This window comes from Danio aesculapii, chromosome 2, assembly GCF_903798145.1.
Source record: "Danio aesculapii chromosome 2, fDanAes4.1, whole genome shotgun sequence".
Classification (NCBI taxonomy): Eukaryota; Metazoa; Chordata; class Actinopteri; order Cypriniformes; family Danionidae; genus Danio; species Danio aesculapii.
Window position 1 is genome coordinate 6,225,493 of NC_079436.1, and position 19,592 is coordinate 6,245,084.

General features: G+C 37.1%; 2 protein-coding genes across 2 annotated transcripts in view; one reads left to right on the plus strand and one right to left on the minus strand.

Annotated features, from left to right (window-relative positions):
* Positions 1–329: 329 nt before the first annotated feature.
* On the plus strand, positions 330–14,228 carry txndc12 (thioredoxin domain containing 12 (endoplasmic reticulum)). The gene is made up of 7 exons (XM_056471734.1): positions 330–505; positions 1,008–1,068; positions 1,744–1,796; positions 7,651–7,724; positions 7,832–7,901; positions 10,383–10,466; positions 13,003–14,228. Exons 1-7 carry the CDS (start codon positions 355–357, stop codon positions 13,080–13,082), a joined length of 573 nt encoding a protein of 190 aa, XP_056327709.1. The 5' UTR covers positions 330–354; the 3' UTR covers positions 13,083–14,228.
* Positions 14,229–15,663: 1,435 nt separating this feature from the next.
* Positions 15,664–19,592, minus strand: part of gipc2 (GIPC PDZ domain containing family, member 2) — a 30,950-nt gene continuing 27,021 nt past the window's right edge. The window contains exon 6 of the mRNA XM_056471746.1: positions 15,664–16,418. Within this exon, the coding sequence (XP_056327721.1) occupies positions 16,267–16,418 (152 nt within the window). The 3' untranslated portion in view covers positions 15,664–16,266. The remainder of the gene's footprint in view (positions 16,419–19,592) is intronic.

Consider the following 19,592-nt stretch of genomic DNA (forward strand, 5'->3'; position numbering starts at 1 on the left):
TCGGTACTAGTAAGGTGTACCTAATAAAGTGGCCGGTGAATGTATATGCAAATTTTCACTCAGTTAACATAGGTTTTAATGCAAGCGAAGATGACCGAATTGTAGCCTACACCCATTTCATGAAAAGTTGAAATTCTAATTACAATAAACATAATATATATATATATATATATATATATATATATATATATATTTATATATATATATATATATATATATATATATATATATATATATATATATATATATATATAAATTCATAACACTGTGGCCATGGGAGGGGACAAATGTGACGCATTTGAACTGACGCCATCAGTGCGCTAAAAGTTGACAGGATTTAGGACCCAGCGGTTTATGTCCGACACAGCCATTCCAGGCAGCTCAAGGCTAGCTACAGTTGGAATAAAAATGCCGTCGTCTTTACTCAACGTTGCGCTGGTCTCGTTTATTCAGTTTTTTATAGCGTCACATTTCGCGGAGGTGTCAGCGGATGGCAATGGACGAGGTAATGTGTCAGTGAATTTAGATAATCGACCAGACAATCCCCAAGCTAGCAGTGCTAGACCACCGGCTTTTGACCCCGAGCTCGATCTAATGTAACTTCAGATTGACCGAGATAAAACTCAGTATTAATCTCAGTGTCGACATAATTGAATGCAGTATATGTGAAAGCAGTAGCCCATTTTTTAATTCAGAACTAGTCTTAAACCTGGTTTGGTTGAATTTGTACAGCCTTAATTCATAATAATGTTTATAAGTGATCAAATGACCTCAGGGTTATGCATGTAGGTTGATGAAGTTAGTTCTGTTATTGCATTTAGGAAATGAGTCAAGCTATAGGACTGAATGAAAGACTATAGCTATATGAGTTGTCTGATCACAGGTGCTTTGTGGCCGATCCCTTTGTTCTGTGGTTGTAGTCGTGGCTTGTTCAAACAGGTACAATTGTTCATAACCGGACGTATCTTGTTAAATATCTATAATGCATATATTTGTGTGTATTCAAGGATTTGGGGACCACATTCATTGGCGAAGCCTTGAAGATGGAAAGAAGGAGGCTGAAGCAAGGTACATATTGCACAAACCTGTGGTTCTGTAGTAATTTGAACTGCTGTAGGTTATCTTTTTTGAAATCTGTAGAAAAAGGGCCTATGGCAGACATTCAGAAGTGTAATAAGCACATCTTTTATATTCAAAACACATCTCTAGGGCCTTCAAATGATTTCATGTTTAAATATGCAGAAATAAAACAGATTTTTTTATTATAAATAATATAAAATTAATCACGTGATCCATCAGGATTTTGATAAATGTACAAAACTAATCACAATAAATATCATACATGCATATAATACATATTATTGGGAGATATAGACCAACCTCTGCTATTTATGTGCATTATGTGTTAACAACTAGTGGACAACTGTTTCATAATTTTATATCCATATAGATAAATATATAGTTCAATGTATTCCTGTCCTGCAAGAGCCATAAAAGCCTGATTTGTCAATCACAAAGTTGTAAAAATAATATTTTATGTCAAGTTTTTCAAACATGACTATGATTCACATCAGGTTTGACAATGTTAGACAGAATTACCAGTGTTCTTTATGAAATGGGATTCATTTGTCAGTGAGGGACTGAGAGTTATCTTAGATTAAGTTTACATTTTACAATTTTTTTTATAGTGTCTTGTTTTTGTTTTTTTTAATCTGACCTTATTCTGATTTTCGTTTTGTCTAGTGGGCTTCCTCTGATGGTCATTGTTCACAAGACTTGGTGTGGAGCCTGCAAAGGTGTGATGCTAGTTTTGTCTTTAGTTTCTGTTCAGCATACATTTAATGCACCTAAATGTCTATCATAAGACTTGAAATACACTTCAGTTAAAGGGCACCTAGGTTAGCCCTTTTTTCAGATTTAATATAAGTGTTTTGCGTCTCCAGAAAGTGTCTGTAAAGTTTCAGCTCAAAACACCCATCAGATATTTCATGATACCTTTTACAAGATTCTATTTTATACTTTTTTGCACTAGGGGGCTGTTTTGTCGTACTGCGCCTTTAAGGCTAGTCCTCCCTGCCCACTGTTTCTATGTGCCTTTCTGCGTGCCTTAATCTCCTCCCTCGGCTGCGTCAGACAACAGACAGCCTTAAAGGAAGCAGATCTCATGTAGCGTTTGTGAGAAATATTACAGTAAGAACTTTACCAATGAATATTTGTTGTACAGTTGCTATCTTGTTAATACATGCAGCTGTCAATCAATTCGGTGGGCGGGGGGGACCGCACTCCTTCATCAAGTTGCGGTGGCTCTGAAAACCGCTCCAATTTGTCCACCATTTTTATGTTGTTAAATTGAAAAAAAGAAAGCACTGGGTGTGTTTTATATCACCCCAATATGACGGTTTATACACTATATCTACACATATGTCTGTCCAAACAGCTTGAAAAGTAGATTTTTCACCATAGGTGCCCTTTAAAAGTACTGGGATCAGTAATTTATTCATTCATTTAATTTGGAAATGCATCATTGCTGCAAGATTATTAAAATAAATGCAAAAAATCTGTTGGACTTAGGTATTTCCTACTATAAGGATTAGGTAGTTCTTTGAAGGGTGGTGCATTAATGTTGCATATGAGCAATTCCATGCAAATGTCAACCTTGCCTTAAAAAATTGTTTTCACTAAAATAGTGAAACCCTTTCTACATCTTTTGTGTAGGCTTGTGTTTTACAGTATTGTAAAAACACTCAAGAAATGTCTCTGTCAAGGTTTTTGAACAATTTATGTTTGATTTACCAAAGTCACACAAGTGCCAATTTCCCATATGTTACATCCATATTGCAGCTTTTTCCTCATAAATGAAACGATGCTAAATAAAATAACATCAATCATTTTTGTTCAATAGTTACCATAGACTGTAAAATATATGGACAGAGTATCCGTGACGTCACCCATAGGTTTCTGAACACTGCAAAAGAAGCTACAAGTAGGCGCGGCCAACCGACGCCATTTTGTTCGCGCGTCATCGCACCCATGGCGGAATACCAAACAAGGGCAAAAAGGCGGAGAGTGGGCGGAGCTACAGACGCCTGCTGGCACTTTGCTTAGACCTGGCAGACAGACTTTACTTTGGGAGAAACGCTTGATATTTTATTACCTACGACTCTTTTCTGTTCTGACCACATGTGCTTGGCTGTACACTATATCAATAAAGTGTTTAGATTTTCAAAAACACTGTAGTAATACATTGAGCCACTAAGCATTGTTCTTATGATGTTTTTCTACAGGAGGAAAACGCGAATTACTTCCAAACACTTCAGATATAGTCTGTGTTAGTAAATGCAAGACTATTGATGAAATCCAGCATAACACTGTATGACAACGCTTCAGATGACCGTTCTAGAGCCTACAGCTAATCAATCTGTCACATTCTGGAGTGCTTTATGGGTCTAAAGAAAAATATTAATGATAAATGATCTTAAATAAAACAAATACATTTATAGAGATGGTATACAAGTATATAACTTTACTCACATGGGAAACGGAGGCCACATGAATGGTTTGTGAGCACAATTAAGTGCACACAGCATCCCATATCATCTGATAATTGTAAGAAATAAGTCCAAAAGGCAGCTGACTGTGTAAAACCTCATAAAACAAAACAAAAATACGATGAATATGCCGAGATCAGTGGCTAATCTGCTGGATTCAGCTGAGGTGAAGTGACGGCGACCAGCGAGACCTAGCTGTCACTCAAGTGGCCATGCCCTTAATTATGCAAACTTAATATAACCTAATATAAAGGAAATGAATGAGTTATAAAAAAATTCACCCCCTCACAGTTGTCATGGAGGGTAATAATAGCTATATGAACCCAAATCGTTCTTTGTACCAGGCTGTAAACACCTTTTTTCTGCTGTAAAGTTGGCCATTCTAACAGTGGGCTCAATTGAAATTTGCTCTATTATGGAGCCAGGACTAGCGGAATTTTGATGAATTGCAGTTTCAGTTACTTCCGTATTGGCTTCCCGAGGGAGAGCGGGAGGTTGCCGCTTGAGAGCAACCCATGCTCTGTAGACCTGTCTGAGATCTAAACAAAAGCAAATGATGTATCAAAGTTGCATTTAAAAAAAAAAAAAATCTGGTATGGTTATAAAAATCCTTATAATCATTAAAACAATTTATAAAAACATTAAAAATAATTAGTTAAAAAACATTGAATGATATTAATGATATGACGTAGTTCCGGAAATTTCCTACTTGTGTTTATCGGTCTGATTTTACCAATAATATCCAGCTGCAGGCCCGCATAACCACACATGTTTCAGGCACACACAATCCAGCACACACGATCTAGGCCTTGCTGAACAATCTAAATTGGACAGGTTTCATTTATATAATGGATTCATTTATAATGAAGCAAAAGTTAATATAGGAAATAATCCATCTTTAAATGTAATTAAAAAAATCGATGTATAACATATATTAATATTTTACTCAAGCGATTTAATAGTATTTATTTGCTTAATTTTCTAATAACTTTTTATTATTGATTTCTCAATTCTCACATTAAATACTATTTAAAAATTATTTTTAAACCATAAAGGACTGGTAATTTGTTGTAATTATAGTTGCAATTAAATTAGCAATACAAACTAATTATTAACAGTTGCTACTCTTTAGCTAAATATAGTAGTTTATAATCAGTTAAGATAATCAGCTCATAGCTATATATATTGTTTGAATAATTAACTATAGTAATTAACTGTAATTTGACACAATATTGTTTGCTTTTATATTTTACAACAAAACCAAGTATGATAATATTAAGATCCCAAATTAGTTTATTACACTTAATCCTACAATGAGACGGTCTATTATGTTTTCTTTGTGTATGTGGACACGTGAATAAAGTCATAAGTGTCTTTAACCAATTATTTTTATTTACATAATTTGAGTTCCAAAACGGCACAGATGTTAAAATGATTGTTACGATATAATAATGATATAATGACTGAAATGGGAAAGAATATTCGTAAAATTCAATAGGGGGCGATAATGCTCCTAAGGAGTTAGTTAGTTACCATATATGGTTTGCCTAGATTGTGTGTGTTAGATTGTGTGTGCCTGAAATGTGTGCGGTTCTGCAGCTGGATATATCTCGATTTTACAGTCAGTTTCTTTTGATCGCGCCTGTTGTTTTAAAGAATATCACAAGAATAAAAGCCTCGTCCGTTTCGCGATGTGGCACCTGGTGAAAGTCCAGCTTCATGCCTGCGGTCGCTGTGAGGAAAAAACATACATGCAAATCATACTTCCTGCAGGGCTCCCAAACGATCACTCTGTGCAACAAACTAAACGTTAATTACACATTGATTACCTGTTATTCACAGCCTATACAGGTTCTGTTCACTAAAGTACACATCAATTCGGGGCAAGCGTACGTCCTCTTGGTAGTAAACAAACAGTGCATCAGCTCACGTGTGATTTCGTGGCCTCAAATACGTCATTGCATTATGACAAATAATATTTTGGGGTGAATTATACCTTATAAATACAGTGTGTGACACTTTTAACATCATTTGGAGGTGTCCATGTTGCTGAGCAACGTATTTAAAACAAAGTGAGACGTGCACTTCTGTCCTGAAATTGAGATTATAATTGGCTGAATTGCATAAAAGCTGAATTAAGATCGTGTGTAGGGTTGAATCGAGATCGCAATCTTTTTTCGATTAATCGTGCAGCCCTACTGTGTTTAAAGCATTTGGGCATTTTGTAGCTTTAACAAAAATGTATTTTATTTAATGTATTTTTTTGTTTGTTTGATCATTTTATTTCTGCACCTTAATATTATTAGACTCCTTCATTAATACTGTTTCTCTACTGTATTTATCTATGCCCCTATTCGCAGCGCTGTACGACAGAATTTCACAAGCTCAAACTCTAGTGTAAGCACGCCTTAACTCAAGGTAGAAATGTCTGTAATTTTAAAACATTAAATTATTAGTTTAATACATCCTCTTATTGAAATATGAAACTACTATTATTATGATACACGTTATTATCTATATTGATCTTGCCATGAAATAGCCATAAGTTGCTGATGTGGCAATTAATAAACAAACTAGAAACTACTCTCGGTAGAGAATTCATTTTTTCCATTGCGTCTGATCATAGTAGATCATCGGCACCTATGAGAATAGACTCTTCTTAGTTGTCTATGTCTAGGGTAGAGTAGGACACAAAGTAACATGGGGTAAAAGTGAGTGGTGAGTTTTAAGATTGTTGCTCAGTGTTGATGCCATGGTTCTGAGCCTGTTACCACATTGTCGGCAGATGCCTTGCTGCTATTTACTGAGAAAGTTTGATGAATTTTGCATGGGAACCACCGGAGAAACCATTTTGGCCCCGAAAAAGTATTTTTTATTATAGTCATTGTTTTTATTTTAATGAACCAATATTGCAAATAAATCCATTTTTCTACACTAGAGTTTTGTTTTAATGGATAAATAAACGAACATACAAATGTAGAGTTAAGCACCGAGGAAAACTACATTTCAAGAGTTCCCACTTAGATATGCTTGGCGTATAAAGCAGGTTTGGCATGCTGTCCCGGGAGAGAACCCTGAGCTCGGAGATATTTGAGCCCAGGCCTCCTGCCCGGTCGATAAGCATATCAGGAGATCCGAGATCAGGTAGGTCTCGAGAGCTCCCCCTATAGAAAAGGGAGGAAAAGGAGGAGATGGGGTGGAAGGGGGGATTCTTCCAAACGAAGATAGAAACAGTAGGGAGAAAATGATCCATTTATAGTAGACTAGGATCACTCTGATTGGATTATTACTGATTACAGATGAGTGGCCAGACGTGCTCAATCATATCACGTGCTCCTCTCGAAATTAGTTTATGAAACTTCACTTAAAATAACTGAAGTTTATTTATGAAGTAATTTCGAGAGGATTATATGCTTATGATTGACCACTGTTGGTCCTGCATTGGCTAACACATGATTTTTTTGCTCTACTGTATTTATCTATGCTGGTAATCTATTATATTTTCTACAGATGCACTCCTCTACAAAAGCTTAACATTCAATATAAATGATTTCAAAATAGAGCTATAAAAGTTATTTGGTGAAATATCGCAATAGAAATCGCAGAAAATAAATATATTTTTTTCCAGGATCATGCAGCCCTAATATGTATATAGGCAGCACGGTGTCTCAGTGGTTGGCACGGTCACCTCACAGCAAAAAGGTCGCTTGTTTGAGTCCCGGCTTGGCCGGTTGGCATTTCTGTGTGGAGTTTGCATGTTCTCTTGGTGTTGGGGTGGGTTTCCTTCAGGTGCTCCGGTTTCCCCCACAGTCCAAAGACGTGCTGTAGGTGAATTGGGTAAACAAAATTGGCAGTTGTGTGTGTGTGAATGAGTGTTTCCTAGTACTGGGTTGGGGCTGGAAGTGCATCCGCTGTGTAAAACATATGCTGGAATAGTTGGTGGTTCATTCCGCTGTGGCAACCTCTAAAATCGAGACTAAGCCGAAGGAAAATGAATGAATGAAAAGTAAAAAGCATTACTGACCCATAACTTCTGAACAGTAGTGTATGTACAAGTTCTGTTACCCTGAAGAATAATGATGTTTATGATTGATATCTTCAGCACTAAAGCCCAAGTTTGCTGAATCCAAGGACATATCTGAACTGGCTCACAACTTTGTCATGATAAATTTGGAGGTGAGTAGTAGTTCTTACTTTTTGCATATTACATAGAGTTGTGCCTGTATAGTAACAAGTATTGTTTTTTTATATTGCATATTCTCATTACATGGTGGTGGCCATAGGATGAAGAGGAGCCCAAGGATGAGTCCTTCAGTCCAGATGGCGGTTACATTCCCAGAATTCTCTTCCTTGGTAATTCATAAACAAATCAGCTAAGCAAATTTGCTACTTTAACACAAACTATTGCTTAAAGGAACACGTGAACATGCCAAATATGATTCCTGTGATGATGTTAAAGAGCATATTGTAGGTTAAAATTTAAAAAAAGGTAGAATCGTTTGTGAAAATACTATATAATACAATATTAAAATGTTTTACGAAGCGCAAGGGCACAAATTTTAAAGAAAATGTGTCTGTTTTTCCACTTCCGGAAAATTCGCTTTTTTTTTTTTTTTTAAACCACCCCGGTGACGTCAGATTAGGGACTTATTTATATGCGCGATCTCCCTCATCCGACGTCACTTCCGGTCTGGCGATTTTTCAGATGCTGAAGTAAATTTCCGTGACTAAAAACGACTCCAGATGGCTTAATACTAAACTTTAACGTATATTTTAAAGAAAATCTAGTTCCTACTTGACTCACTGGGGTGTCTAAACTACAATATGCTCTTTAATGTATCAATGCTGAATTGTTTATACAGCATACCTGTCAACGTTTGGATTTGCAAATAACGGATACTTTAAGCTTCCTCCAATTTATTAACATATGTAAACTTTAGGCCCAAAACTCCTGTCAGTGGTTTTATAAAAATCCCAAATTGACCTCAAATCCCTTAAAGGGGAGGAATGTAAATCTGATTTAATTTAAAGTATTTCTCTTTTTTGAGGTATGTAGAAAAAAAAAAACACAACATGTTTAAGTTATTCCAAAAAATCTATTTACTTTATGTGGAGCATGGACGCCGCCATTGTTTTTGATGGAATTTGCGTGCTTCTCCTTTGGAGCTTCATCTGTTTCTCTTGTAAATGCAAAACAAATGGGAATACAAAATAATGAGATGATGCCACATTGTGCAGCTTTTTTCTTTTGAAATTATATAAGGCATACAAGCCTTGATATCCAGCGTTTTTATCTTTTAATATGTTAAACACCCAATGATGTGCAATTTTAAAATATATACCCTAAAATAGAAAAAATTTGGAAAGAAATTAAACCATTTACAAATAATACCTTGTACAGAAGGTTATTAAAATGCATTCACATTTCTTCATGTATATAACTTGATTTACACTCACTGGCCACTTTATTAGGTACACCTTATTAGTACCGGGTTGGACCCCCTTTTACCTTCAGAACTGCCTTAATCCTTCATGGCATGGATTCAACAAGGTACTGGAAATGTTCCTCAGAGATTTTTGCCCATATTGACATGATAGCATCATGCATTTGCTGCAGATTTGTTAGCTGCACATCCATGATGCGAATCTCCCATTCCACCACATCCCAAAGGTGCTCTATTGGATTGAGATCTGGTGACTGTGGTGGCCATTTGAGTACAGTGAACTCATTGTCATGTTCAAGAAGCCAGTCTGAGATGATTCGCTCTTTATGAAATGGCGCATTATGCTGCTGGAAGTAGCCATCAGAAGATGGGGACACTGCGGTCATTAAGGGATGAACATGGTCAGCAACAATACTCAGGTAGGCTGTGGCGTTGACACGATGTTAAGTTGTGGGTCCGAAGTGTGCCAAGAAAATATCCCCCACACCATTACACCACCACCAGCACCAGCCTGAACCATTGATACAAGGCAGGATGGATCCATGTTTTTTTTTTATGTTGTTGACGCCAAATTTTGACCCTACCATCCGAATCTCGCTGCATAAATCGAGCCTAAGACCAGAAAATGTTTTTCCAATCTTCTATAGTCCAATCTTCTATAGTTTGGGCTGTCTGTGCAAATTGTAGCCTCAGTTACCTGTTCTTGGCTGACAGGAGTGGCACCCAGTGTGGTCTTCTGGTGCTGCAGCCCATCCGCCTCAAGGTTCAATGTGTTGCTTGTTCAGAGATGCTCTTCTGCATACCTCAGTTGTAACGAATGGTTATTTAAGTTACTGTTGCCATTCTATTAGCTCAAACCAGTCAGGCCATTCTCCTCTGGGATCAACAAGGCATTTGCGCCCACAGAACTGCCGCTCACTGGATATTTTCTTTTTTTCAGACCATTTTCTGTAAACCCTAAAGATGGTTGTGCGTGAATATCCCAGTAGATCAGCAGTTTCTGAAACACTCCGGTCAACCCGTCTAGCACGAACAAGCATGCCCCGTTCAAAGTCACTTAAATCCCCTTTCTTCCCCATTCTGATGCTTGGTTTAAACTGCAGCAGATCGTCTTGACCATGATTAGAAATTTGCGTATATGAGCAGTTAGACAGTTGTACCTAATAAAGTGGCAGGTGAGTGTACATTTATTTTACTATAGTAGTTCAATAAAGAGAAGTTAATTAATCTTTTATTTTCATTTGTTGTTTGATTAACAACAACAACAAAAATTCTATCAGGAACACAACACTTTATTCTTATGTGACCACCATCATTGGCCTTAGTGTCAGTTAACTACCAGTTTGCCTTTCCCAAAATGAATGTAAAAATTATGCCTGTTCTGTGATAGATCCCACTGGGAAGGTCCACTCTGAGATCACAAACAAGAATGGGAACCCCAACTACAAGTACTTCTACAGCAACGCGGATCAAGGTAAGAAAAAAGACAGCAAGTTAAAAAAATGAACGGATTGGCTAAAACAAACAAGTTGACTTAAATATCTAGTTTTTCTCCATTATCCATTTATCCAATGCAAATTTTTGCATTTGTACTGTTTTATTTATGCTGTTTAGATTTTTTGGATTAAACTTTGGGGAAAGGACATCAATATTTAATGAGATCAAGTGTTTTTGATTTAGTAATTGTTTAGTTCGTACCAATTTTTAAATATTTTAAAATTATTTTTATTTAATAATTTTTTTAACAAGCCAAATTTAGCTTTGGGGCATAACATTTAACCTCGGCCCACTGTAAAAATATATATTTTTATAACTTCACATACATTTAAATGCAATTGAGGATTAAATAATCACACATTACAAACATCAAACACTGTCATTTCATGCAAATTACCATTTGAGGAAAGGGTTGTGGCAAGAAATTGTTCAAGAGACTTGTTATGTACAGGGTTGCAGCTAGAAGGGCATCTGCTGTGTAAAACATATGCCGAAATAGTTGGTGGTTCATTCCACTGTGGCGACCTTTGAAATGGAGACTAAGCCGAAGGAAAACAAATGAACAAATTTTTTAAGTTTATGCCTATACTCCTTTTTATTCAAACTTAGTTTTTAACAGCAGATGGCACTCTATGCTATTTTTTTAAACAGCAGATGAAGCTCTAGGTTAGATTTAGCAGCAGATGATGCTCTAGGCTAGTTTTAACAGCAGTTAAATGCTCTCGAGGAATAGAAATATAAAATAACTTTTGATTTAGAATTCTTTTATTTAAGTTTTTTATAACTTTAATTATAAATCTGTAGTAGTAGTTGTTCTAGTCGCTGTCATCGTTGTTGTTGTCGTAATAATTGTTGTAGTCGTAATAGTGTTCATTGTAGTAGTTGTAGTAGTAGTTGTCGTTGGAGTAGTAGTTATTGTTATAGTCGTAGTAGTTGTAGTAGTAGTAGTAGTAGTCATAAAGGTCGTCGTCGTAATGGTCATCATCTTAATAGTCTGGTAGTAGTAGTCATCATTGTAGTAGTAGTCGTCGTAGTACTAGTACTAGTCGTCATAGTTGTCGGTGATGTATTCAGTTTGTAGTGCACCGTGAGTCACATATATGGCTTTTATTTCACGACATTATGGTAAAAACGGCTTACTCTAAAGAATAGTGACAGTGAATAGCGAGTTGCTCAAACTTATCTCAGTATGTTGAGTATATTTAGAAGGGGGCGGGGCTTTCTTTTTTTAACCTCACTCCCTCATCGCAAACTAAGAGGGGGTCTTAATATGCGGTTGCTATGGAAGCCCTCAGGTTGACGTCAACAGAATTTCAAAGTGAGAAGCAACTGGTCATTAACAAATACTATAGAATACTCAAGACTTGTCACTCGTATAGATTTGAATGGGGGAAAGTAGAACGGTCAATATGGCAGATGAAGCCCCGCCTACTAGTACAGGAGCCAATCATCAATCGATACAGACTGACGATTTTCAGAGGGAGAAACTTACTCCAGATGTGTGCTGTTAAGACGGTTTATGTGCTAAACACTGGACTCTCAGCGAATACTTGCTTCACAGACATAATAAATCTATCCAAATAAAGCTTGAAATCTTTACTTTTAAATGAACCCATTGCAATTGAAAACAAAAGTTTACAGGTTTTGTAATCTGAATAAAACCAATGCGAGGTACAGTTCGTCCTGTCAAATGCACATCACATGACAGAAACTACTTAAAATGCACACAAACTTGTAAACAAAGAGTCACTTTAATTTCTGGAGATTCGCCATCAAGACCAACTTGTGAATTACTTCAGAAGACCAGCGCGATTAGATGAGGCATTATTCAGAGGATGATCATACGTAGAACGTTTATTATGATTCGAACGTTTAGAAACGACACTTATAAGACAGATGTTTAATTTTATTGGTGATTCTAAATACGTAATGCAATCGTAAGCTTGACAAACAGTTTTGGAGAATTTGATGTTTCCCTATTCAGACCCGAGATGCGTTTCAAAGATGACCGCCAAGTGAAATGACTTGCCTTAAAGGGACTTTGTCATTAACTTGCATGGATTAATTATTCAAGAATAACAATGTGAGCTAGCAAAATAAACATTGTCAGTTTTGATTTCATGCAGACTTAAAACCTTTCTTAACTATATTAATGATTGTTTTAGGTTCGAGTGGTGTGTATATTATACATTGATTGAAAGCAGAGTATGGCTGTAAAGCACACAGCACCATCTGCTGTCAGAAACTAGGCTGAGAATCCATTCAAGAGAGAATAGCGACCCATTTTGAAAATCGCAGAGTCGATTTTCATGATTTTTCACCACAGCTCTATTTGAGGGGCATTGTAATGATTCTGGGTTGGAAACGTTTCTATATGAAGGCTTTTGTTTGGAAATGCAAAATTGGATTAAGCGTGCGTGCGGACCATCCTAAAGCAAATCTGATCTTGCTGTAAAGTGAACCAAAAAAGTGACATTGCTTTGAACACACACCTGTATGTCTGTGTTGTGCAGTTGTGGCGAGCATGAAGGAAGCCCAAGAAAAGCTGACTGGAGATGCCTTCAGAACCGCTCATGTTGGAGATGAACTGTAAGAAGAATGGGAAGATCAGCCAGAACAATACATCACTCCGATGGGCATCCATCCATCCACCCAATCCTCAACCAGCTCCTGTCATTTCATTTTATCTGCTATTGCACAAGACAAGCTTCAAAAATGAAGTTATAATGCATCTACTGATTACATTTGAAGGTATCGCGGCTTGCATTAGATTGGCTTATTACTTTGAGAACCAAAGCTTACTCTCCATGCACATAATGGGTGCTAAAATTTTTATATATTTTTTTCGGTCTTAATTTCATATCCATATTGAATATATGTGTTGAAAACGGTCACTGTGTTCTTGAGGCACATTTTGTCCGACTAGGAAACCCTTTTCAATTCTCATGTGCTTCCAAGCCATATCTTGCAAGCTGTGTAAAACGGATTGTTACCCAGTGACATATTTGAAGAGTTTTATAATATCTGCACCACCTAAAAATTATCGTCTTTTCTTGAGGTTCTTATAAATTGTTTAAAATTGCCAAGTTTTTGTCCTTAATTGGAGTTGCCTTTGGTTTTAAAATACAGGTTTTGTACTATTGACAGAACCCACGGATTACAGGAACACTCATATAGGCTTATTTTACAACTTTTCTAGCGTTAAACCGTTACGTTATAACTTTTTTTGTTACGCACTTTTAGCTTAGCATAGATGATTGAATCGGATTAGACCATTAGCATCTTGCTCAAAAATGACCAAAGAGTTTGGCTACTTGTCTTATTTAAAGCTCGATGCTTCTGTAGGTGGACAGTTTTATGTTATTGCTATTTTCTAGACTGATATGGCTAGGAACTATACTCTCATTCTAGCTTAATAATCAAGGAAGTTTGCTGCCATACCATTGACTGCAGCAGGAGCAATAATATTATACAGTGCCCGAAAAAAAGTACACGGATAGATGACCAGAGATTGCTTAATGGTAAAATTTAACTGTTTAACTCTATGGGATTTGTGAAATTTGCCTTTTTTCAAAAGAATAAAGAAAGAAAGAAAAAGTGGAGTGTTCCTTTAAGGCCTGTTATGTAAATTGGAATTTTTTTCTTTTTTTTTTGCAAATTGAGAGGGAATTACCTTTGCCATACTGTATTTTCTTAACAATATGTAAAATAAGGCTACGAATAAAGTTGATATAAAATGTTTGAAAATAATTGTCACTCTTTACTTACAAAATGATACATTTTTATATTTATGATATTTTAGTTAAAAAGTAAATGATTTGCTGCATTAAATACAGAAGAATTTATTAAGTAGGTGGAATATCTGTAACTGCATAGTAGGAAAAACAAATACTTTGGAAGTTGATGGTTACAGGTTTCCAGCTTTCTTCAAAACGTCTTCATTTGTGTTCAACAGAAGAAACAAATTAAATTTACAATGTTTACAATTAGTGGGTATCACGGTCGCCTTACAGCGAGATGGTTGCTGGTTTGAACCTCGGCTGGGTCAGTTGGCATTTCTGTGTGGGGTTTGCATGTTCTTCCCATGTTTGCGTTAGTTTTACCAGGAGGAAAGTCCAAAGACATGTGGTATAGGTGAATGGATGAGCTAAATTGTCCATAGTGTGTGTATGGATGTTTCCCAGTAATGTGTTGCAGCTGGAAAGCATATGCTGGATAAGTTGGCGGTTCATTCCGCTATGGCGACCATGGATTAATAAAGAGACTAAGCTGAAAAGAAAATAAATGAATGAAATTACCTGAGGGTGAGGAAATCGTGAGTAAACTTTCACTTTGGGTGAACTATCTCTTTAAGACCTATAAAAAAAAAACAACACAAACCGCTGAAATGCCTGAGGTATTCGTGCTAAAACGTCTTAAATATCATAAGAGCGAGTTTAAAACACACATATCAGAAAGAAAATCATAAAGCTTTGAACCGAGGGTAAGTAAACGACAGAATTTTCATTTTAGGTGAAGTATTTCTTTAAATTCGTAAAATCTTGTTGATAACCTGAAAACAAAACACAAAGTAGGCTATGTCGCATGTACAACACTCACTTTACTAAAAAACAGTTTCCTGAAATTAAATGTGTAAGAAACTAGCCTTGTTTTGTTACAAATGATTTTAATAAAACATATTTATGTTCAAATATCAGTTCTACCTGTGTATGGTTCCAGCTCGTGGAGCTGTTTTGTCTGACGGAAAATACGTTACAGGAAATAAATGACAACATGATTTGCGCGCCAGCAGGTGGCAGTGAAGCAGAGATTCTCTGTCGCAGCATCAGCTCTCACAGGAAAAAGTACTTCATCCACACCGGTCTGCAGTGATAAAAATTATACATTGGATTTACTAAACTTTATGGTAAATGTAAGCTATATTTGTTTAAATTCTGGCCCTATAAATAATTTCTAACCAGTTACCTAAAAAACGTAGTAAATCCAATTAATCATTAGTTCAGTCTATAAATGCTAACATTTAAAGCATAATTCAGTGTTTTAAATAAAAAATAAATGTTGTAACTTAAATTATAATGCTGAACAAAGATAGGACTGAATGATTACATTCACAATGTAATGCAGAGCATCTATGGTCACCTTTAATAATTGTAACAAAAAAACAAACGAATAAATCAGGCAAAGGCGAAAGCTGTAATTGCAAACAACAGAAATTGCACATACAAAATTAGATTGACAACATAGCGAAGGCACAAAATACATACAACTATCATACAAAGTGATCCCTTATTTTACAATAAGCTCATAATAAAATCAATGTGATGTCTGACGATGTGATATTTCTGAAATTTACTTAGGTTGGCACTATTTTAAGTTCCATATTTATTTATTTTTTCTACATATTAAAGTTATTTATTATTTAACTTCATTAAATAAATTAAAACGTCTAAAATATGACTGATGTTCATAATTCTATATAAAATTCTGTGCAATAGTGTTTCAAACATCACCCTTTCCCTTGTGTTAAATATCACATTTCACCTACAAATTCTACCCACAGATATAAACGCTCTAGATTCTCGTGCTGATAGGTCAAAACATGGTGCCTAGATGCTACTGAAGCGCTTCAGAATGTATTGAGTGAAGACAAAAAACAAAACAGAGTGATTATTTGTAAAAATATTTCTGCCAATCGCATAAACTCAAACGCTAGCTTCAAGTGGCTGATTTTGAACAGGGTCCCCTTGAGTTTTTTCGGTGCGGGTTTGTAGCAGCGTTTAAAAGCGTCCCTGTTTGGCATCTCCGATGGCTCCCCAGACATCAAACACAAACTCATCGGGGAAGGCAAAATCACCAAGAGCCTGATCCAGAGCCATGGCGAATTCGTCGGGGTTCTTCTTGTCTCTGCCTACCTCCACCATGGTGGCCGCTGTAAGAGAGAAGAAGAAAGATTAAACCACATTGCAGTAATTTCATATATGATATGATTCCTTGAATTCGCTCATTTTTATTACTAAGTTTAAATTTAAAATGGTTTTTAAGAAAAATATATTTGTTTTAAATGTAAGACGTAGCAATTATAGGTAGAAAAATCACATTTTTAAATATATATTTGAATTAACTGTAATATTGTGAAATGTGATCACAATTTTTAAAAGGTTTAAGAAAACTACATCAAATAATAGATCTAGTGAGCATAACGCCTGGAACACACCAAGCTGATGTATCAGCAGTAATGAAAACGAACTGTTTTGCTGCCTTGCATCAGCTCGCATCTGGGTCAAAAAGCTGCACGTGAATATACACTCCCGACCTTAATTGGGTACACCTGTCCAACTGCTCGTTAGCACAAATTTCTAATCAGCCAATCCCATGGCAGTAACTCAATGCATTTAGGCATGATCAAGACAATCTGCTGCAGTTCAAACCGGGCATCAGAATGGGGAAGAAAGGTAAGTGACAGATAGGCTGGTCTGAGTATTTCAGAAACTGCTGATCTACTGGGATTTTCACACACAACCATCTCTAGTGTTTACAGAAAATGCTCTGAAAAATAGAAAATATCCAGTGAGCGGCAGTTCTGTGGGCGCAAATTCCTTGTTGATGCCAAAGGTTGTTACAAATGAGGTATGCAGAAGAGCATCTCTGAACGCTCAACACGTCCAACCTTGAGGCGGATGGGCTACAGCAGCAGAAGACCACACCGGGTGTCACTCCTGTCAGCTAAGAACAGGAAACTGTGGCTCCAATTCGCACAGGCTCACTAAAATTGGACAACAGACGATTGGAAAAATGTTGATGAGTCTCGATTTCTGCTGCAACATTCGGATGGTAAAGTCAGAATTTGGCGTCAACAACATGAACGCATGGATCCATCCTGCCTTGTATCAACGGTTCAGGCTGGTGGTGGTGTAATGGTGTGGGGGATATTTTCTTGGCACAATTTCAGCCCATTAGTACCAACTGAATATCGTGTCAACGCCACAGCCTACCAGAGTATTGTTGCTGAACATGTCCATCCCTTTATGTAAACCGTGTACCGATCTTCTGATGGCTTCCAGAAGCATAATGAGCCATGTCAAAGCGTGAATCCTCTCAGACTGGTTTCTTGAACATGACAATTAGTTCACTGTACTCAAATGGCCTCCACAGTCACCAGAACTCAATCCAATAGAGCACCTTTGAAATGTGGTGGAATGGGAGATTCACATCATGGATGTGCAGCCAACAAATCTGCAGCAACTGCGTGATGCTATTATGATAATATAGACCAAAATCTGAGGAATATTTCCAGGACCTTGTTGAAGCTATGCCACAAAGGATTAAGGCAGTTCTGAAGACAGAAGAAGGTCCAACCTGGTACTAGTAAGGTGTACCTAATAATGTGGCCTGTGAGTGTATATCGACATTAAATCACATTTGCGATTTAGCAAATGCTGCGATTGTCTTGCACATCATGTGAGGAAAGTACGATGATGTGATCAGTGGCAAAATTCCTCAGGAGGCCAGAGGGCGCTCTCTCTCTTGAGTCACACAGAACAACCAAATATTCCCTGCAAAACCCAGGAAATACCACCCTATGGGAAATCTTTATAACGTTGGGAAAACAAAATATAACTGCTTTCATTTGATTCAACAGGATTAATAAACGCATGACCACATATAATTTGTTAAAGTTCTTTTTATAATTTCCCTGATAATAAAGTATGTAACGATGCAATACGTTTGTCACTGCATAAAACGCTACAGATTAGAATGCTACACTGCTTCGAATGCTACTAAGACTACTAAGCCAGCTTTGTAGAATAATGTGCACAACAATCACATGCAATTTATCGTTCAGCACTTACGTGAACACAACATACGGACCACATATGACAAACCTGCATGAGACAACCCAGGCTCATTGGAAATATGTGCCCAGGACTACATTTATTGAGAACTGACAAATATGTACCCTGGACTACGTTGTCTTGCACTTTTTGTTTACACAAATCCACTAGAGGGTGCCGTGTACATTTTTGACAAGCTCAAATGTCACTGGGGTGCGTGCCAATTCTCGTATATCCACCAGAAGTCGCTGCATACTTTTTAGCAAATAATAACGTTCTTGCGTGTCTGGGAGAGAAGCTGGTCGGCTCACGCTGCTTATTTTGGGTTTCGTTTTCCCTGGTTTCTGAAACCGTCCTCAGACTTGAACCACAGTCCACTCTGCCTTCCAAGTCTGGCGTCGTTTGTGGTTTGTCATCGTGCAAAAGTAAAAGTAAAGCAAGCAGTCAGTGCTACTGCACCATAGCATTCGTTTTAAATATAACATGCAGCCATATATACCCACAATCACATATTTCTCGGTTCTTAAAAATGTACACCAGAGCACATTTTCCAAGTGAGCATGTGCTGGTATGAGAAGATGTGTCTCTCCATACCTGCAGATGGCAGTAGTCTCTATTGTCATTCCACAAAGGGAAGCCAGAACTAGCACACATGCAAACTGGAAACAATGCAGCTTTTATGTTCCACCAAAGAGCTTAGAATCACCAAGAGGCGAAACTCAATAGAACGTTCCATTGCAACAGCAGCGGCCAGCAGCATCCCCGTAATTCCGCCATTTTGGAGTGAAAGCGATCGGCCGTCCATTGGATTTTATTGCTGTCGCGATGGCAAGCAGCTGCTTTGTTTTTATTTATTTATTTAAAAAGCGCATTAAAGCTGAGATTTAACCTGAAAGATGACAAAACAATGCTTACTATCTGGTCTTGCTGATATGATTATACACGCAACTACCAGGACATGTTAATACGCGCAGCTGTCAATCATCTGAAAACCGCTCAAATTGGTCCACCGTTTTTATGTTGCTAAATTGAAAAAAAGGACTGGGTGTGTTTATATCACCCCAATATGACGGTCTATACACCATACCTAAGATAACATGACAGATATGTGAGATCTGCTTCCTTTAAGGCTGTCTGTTGTTTGACTTAGCCGAGGGAGGAGATTAAGGCACGCAGAAAGGCACGTAGAAACGGTGGGCGGGGAGGACTAGCCTTAAAGGCGCAGTACGAGGTATCTGATGGGTGTTTTGAGCTGAAACTTTACAGACACC

Excerpts from the sequence above, each read along its gene's own strand:
- txndc12 (XM_056471734.1), top strand. The coding sequence starts at position 355 with ATGTCCGACACAGCCATTCCAGGCAGCTCAAGGCTAGCTACAGTTGGA. Across the intron at positions 1,797-7,650 it reads TTGGTGTGGAGCCTGCAAAG|CACTAAAGCCCAAGTTTGCT; the intron begins GTGTGATGCTAG and ends TGATATCTTCAG. Across the intron at positions 10,467-13,002 it reads CTACAGCAACGCGGATCAAG|TTGTGGCGAGCATGAAGGAA; the intron begins GTAAGAAAAAAG and ends TGTGTTGTGCAG.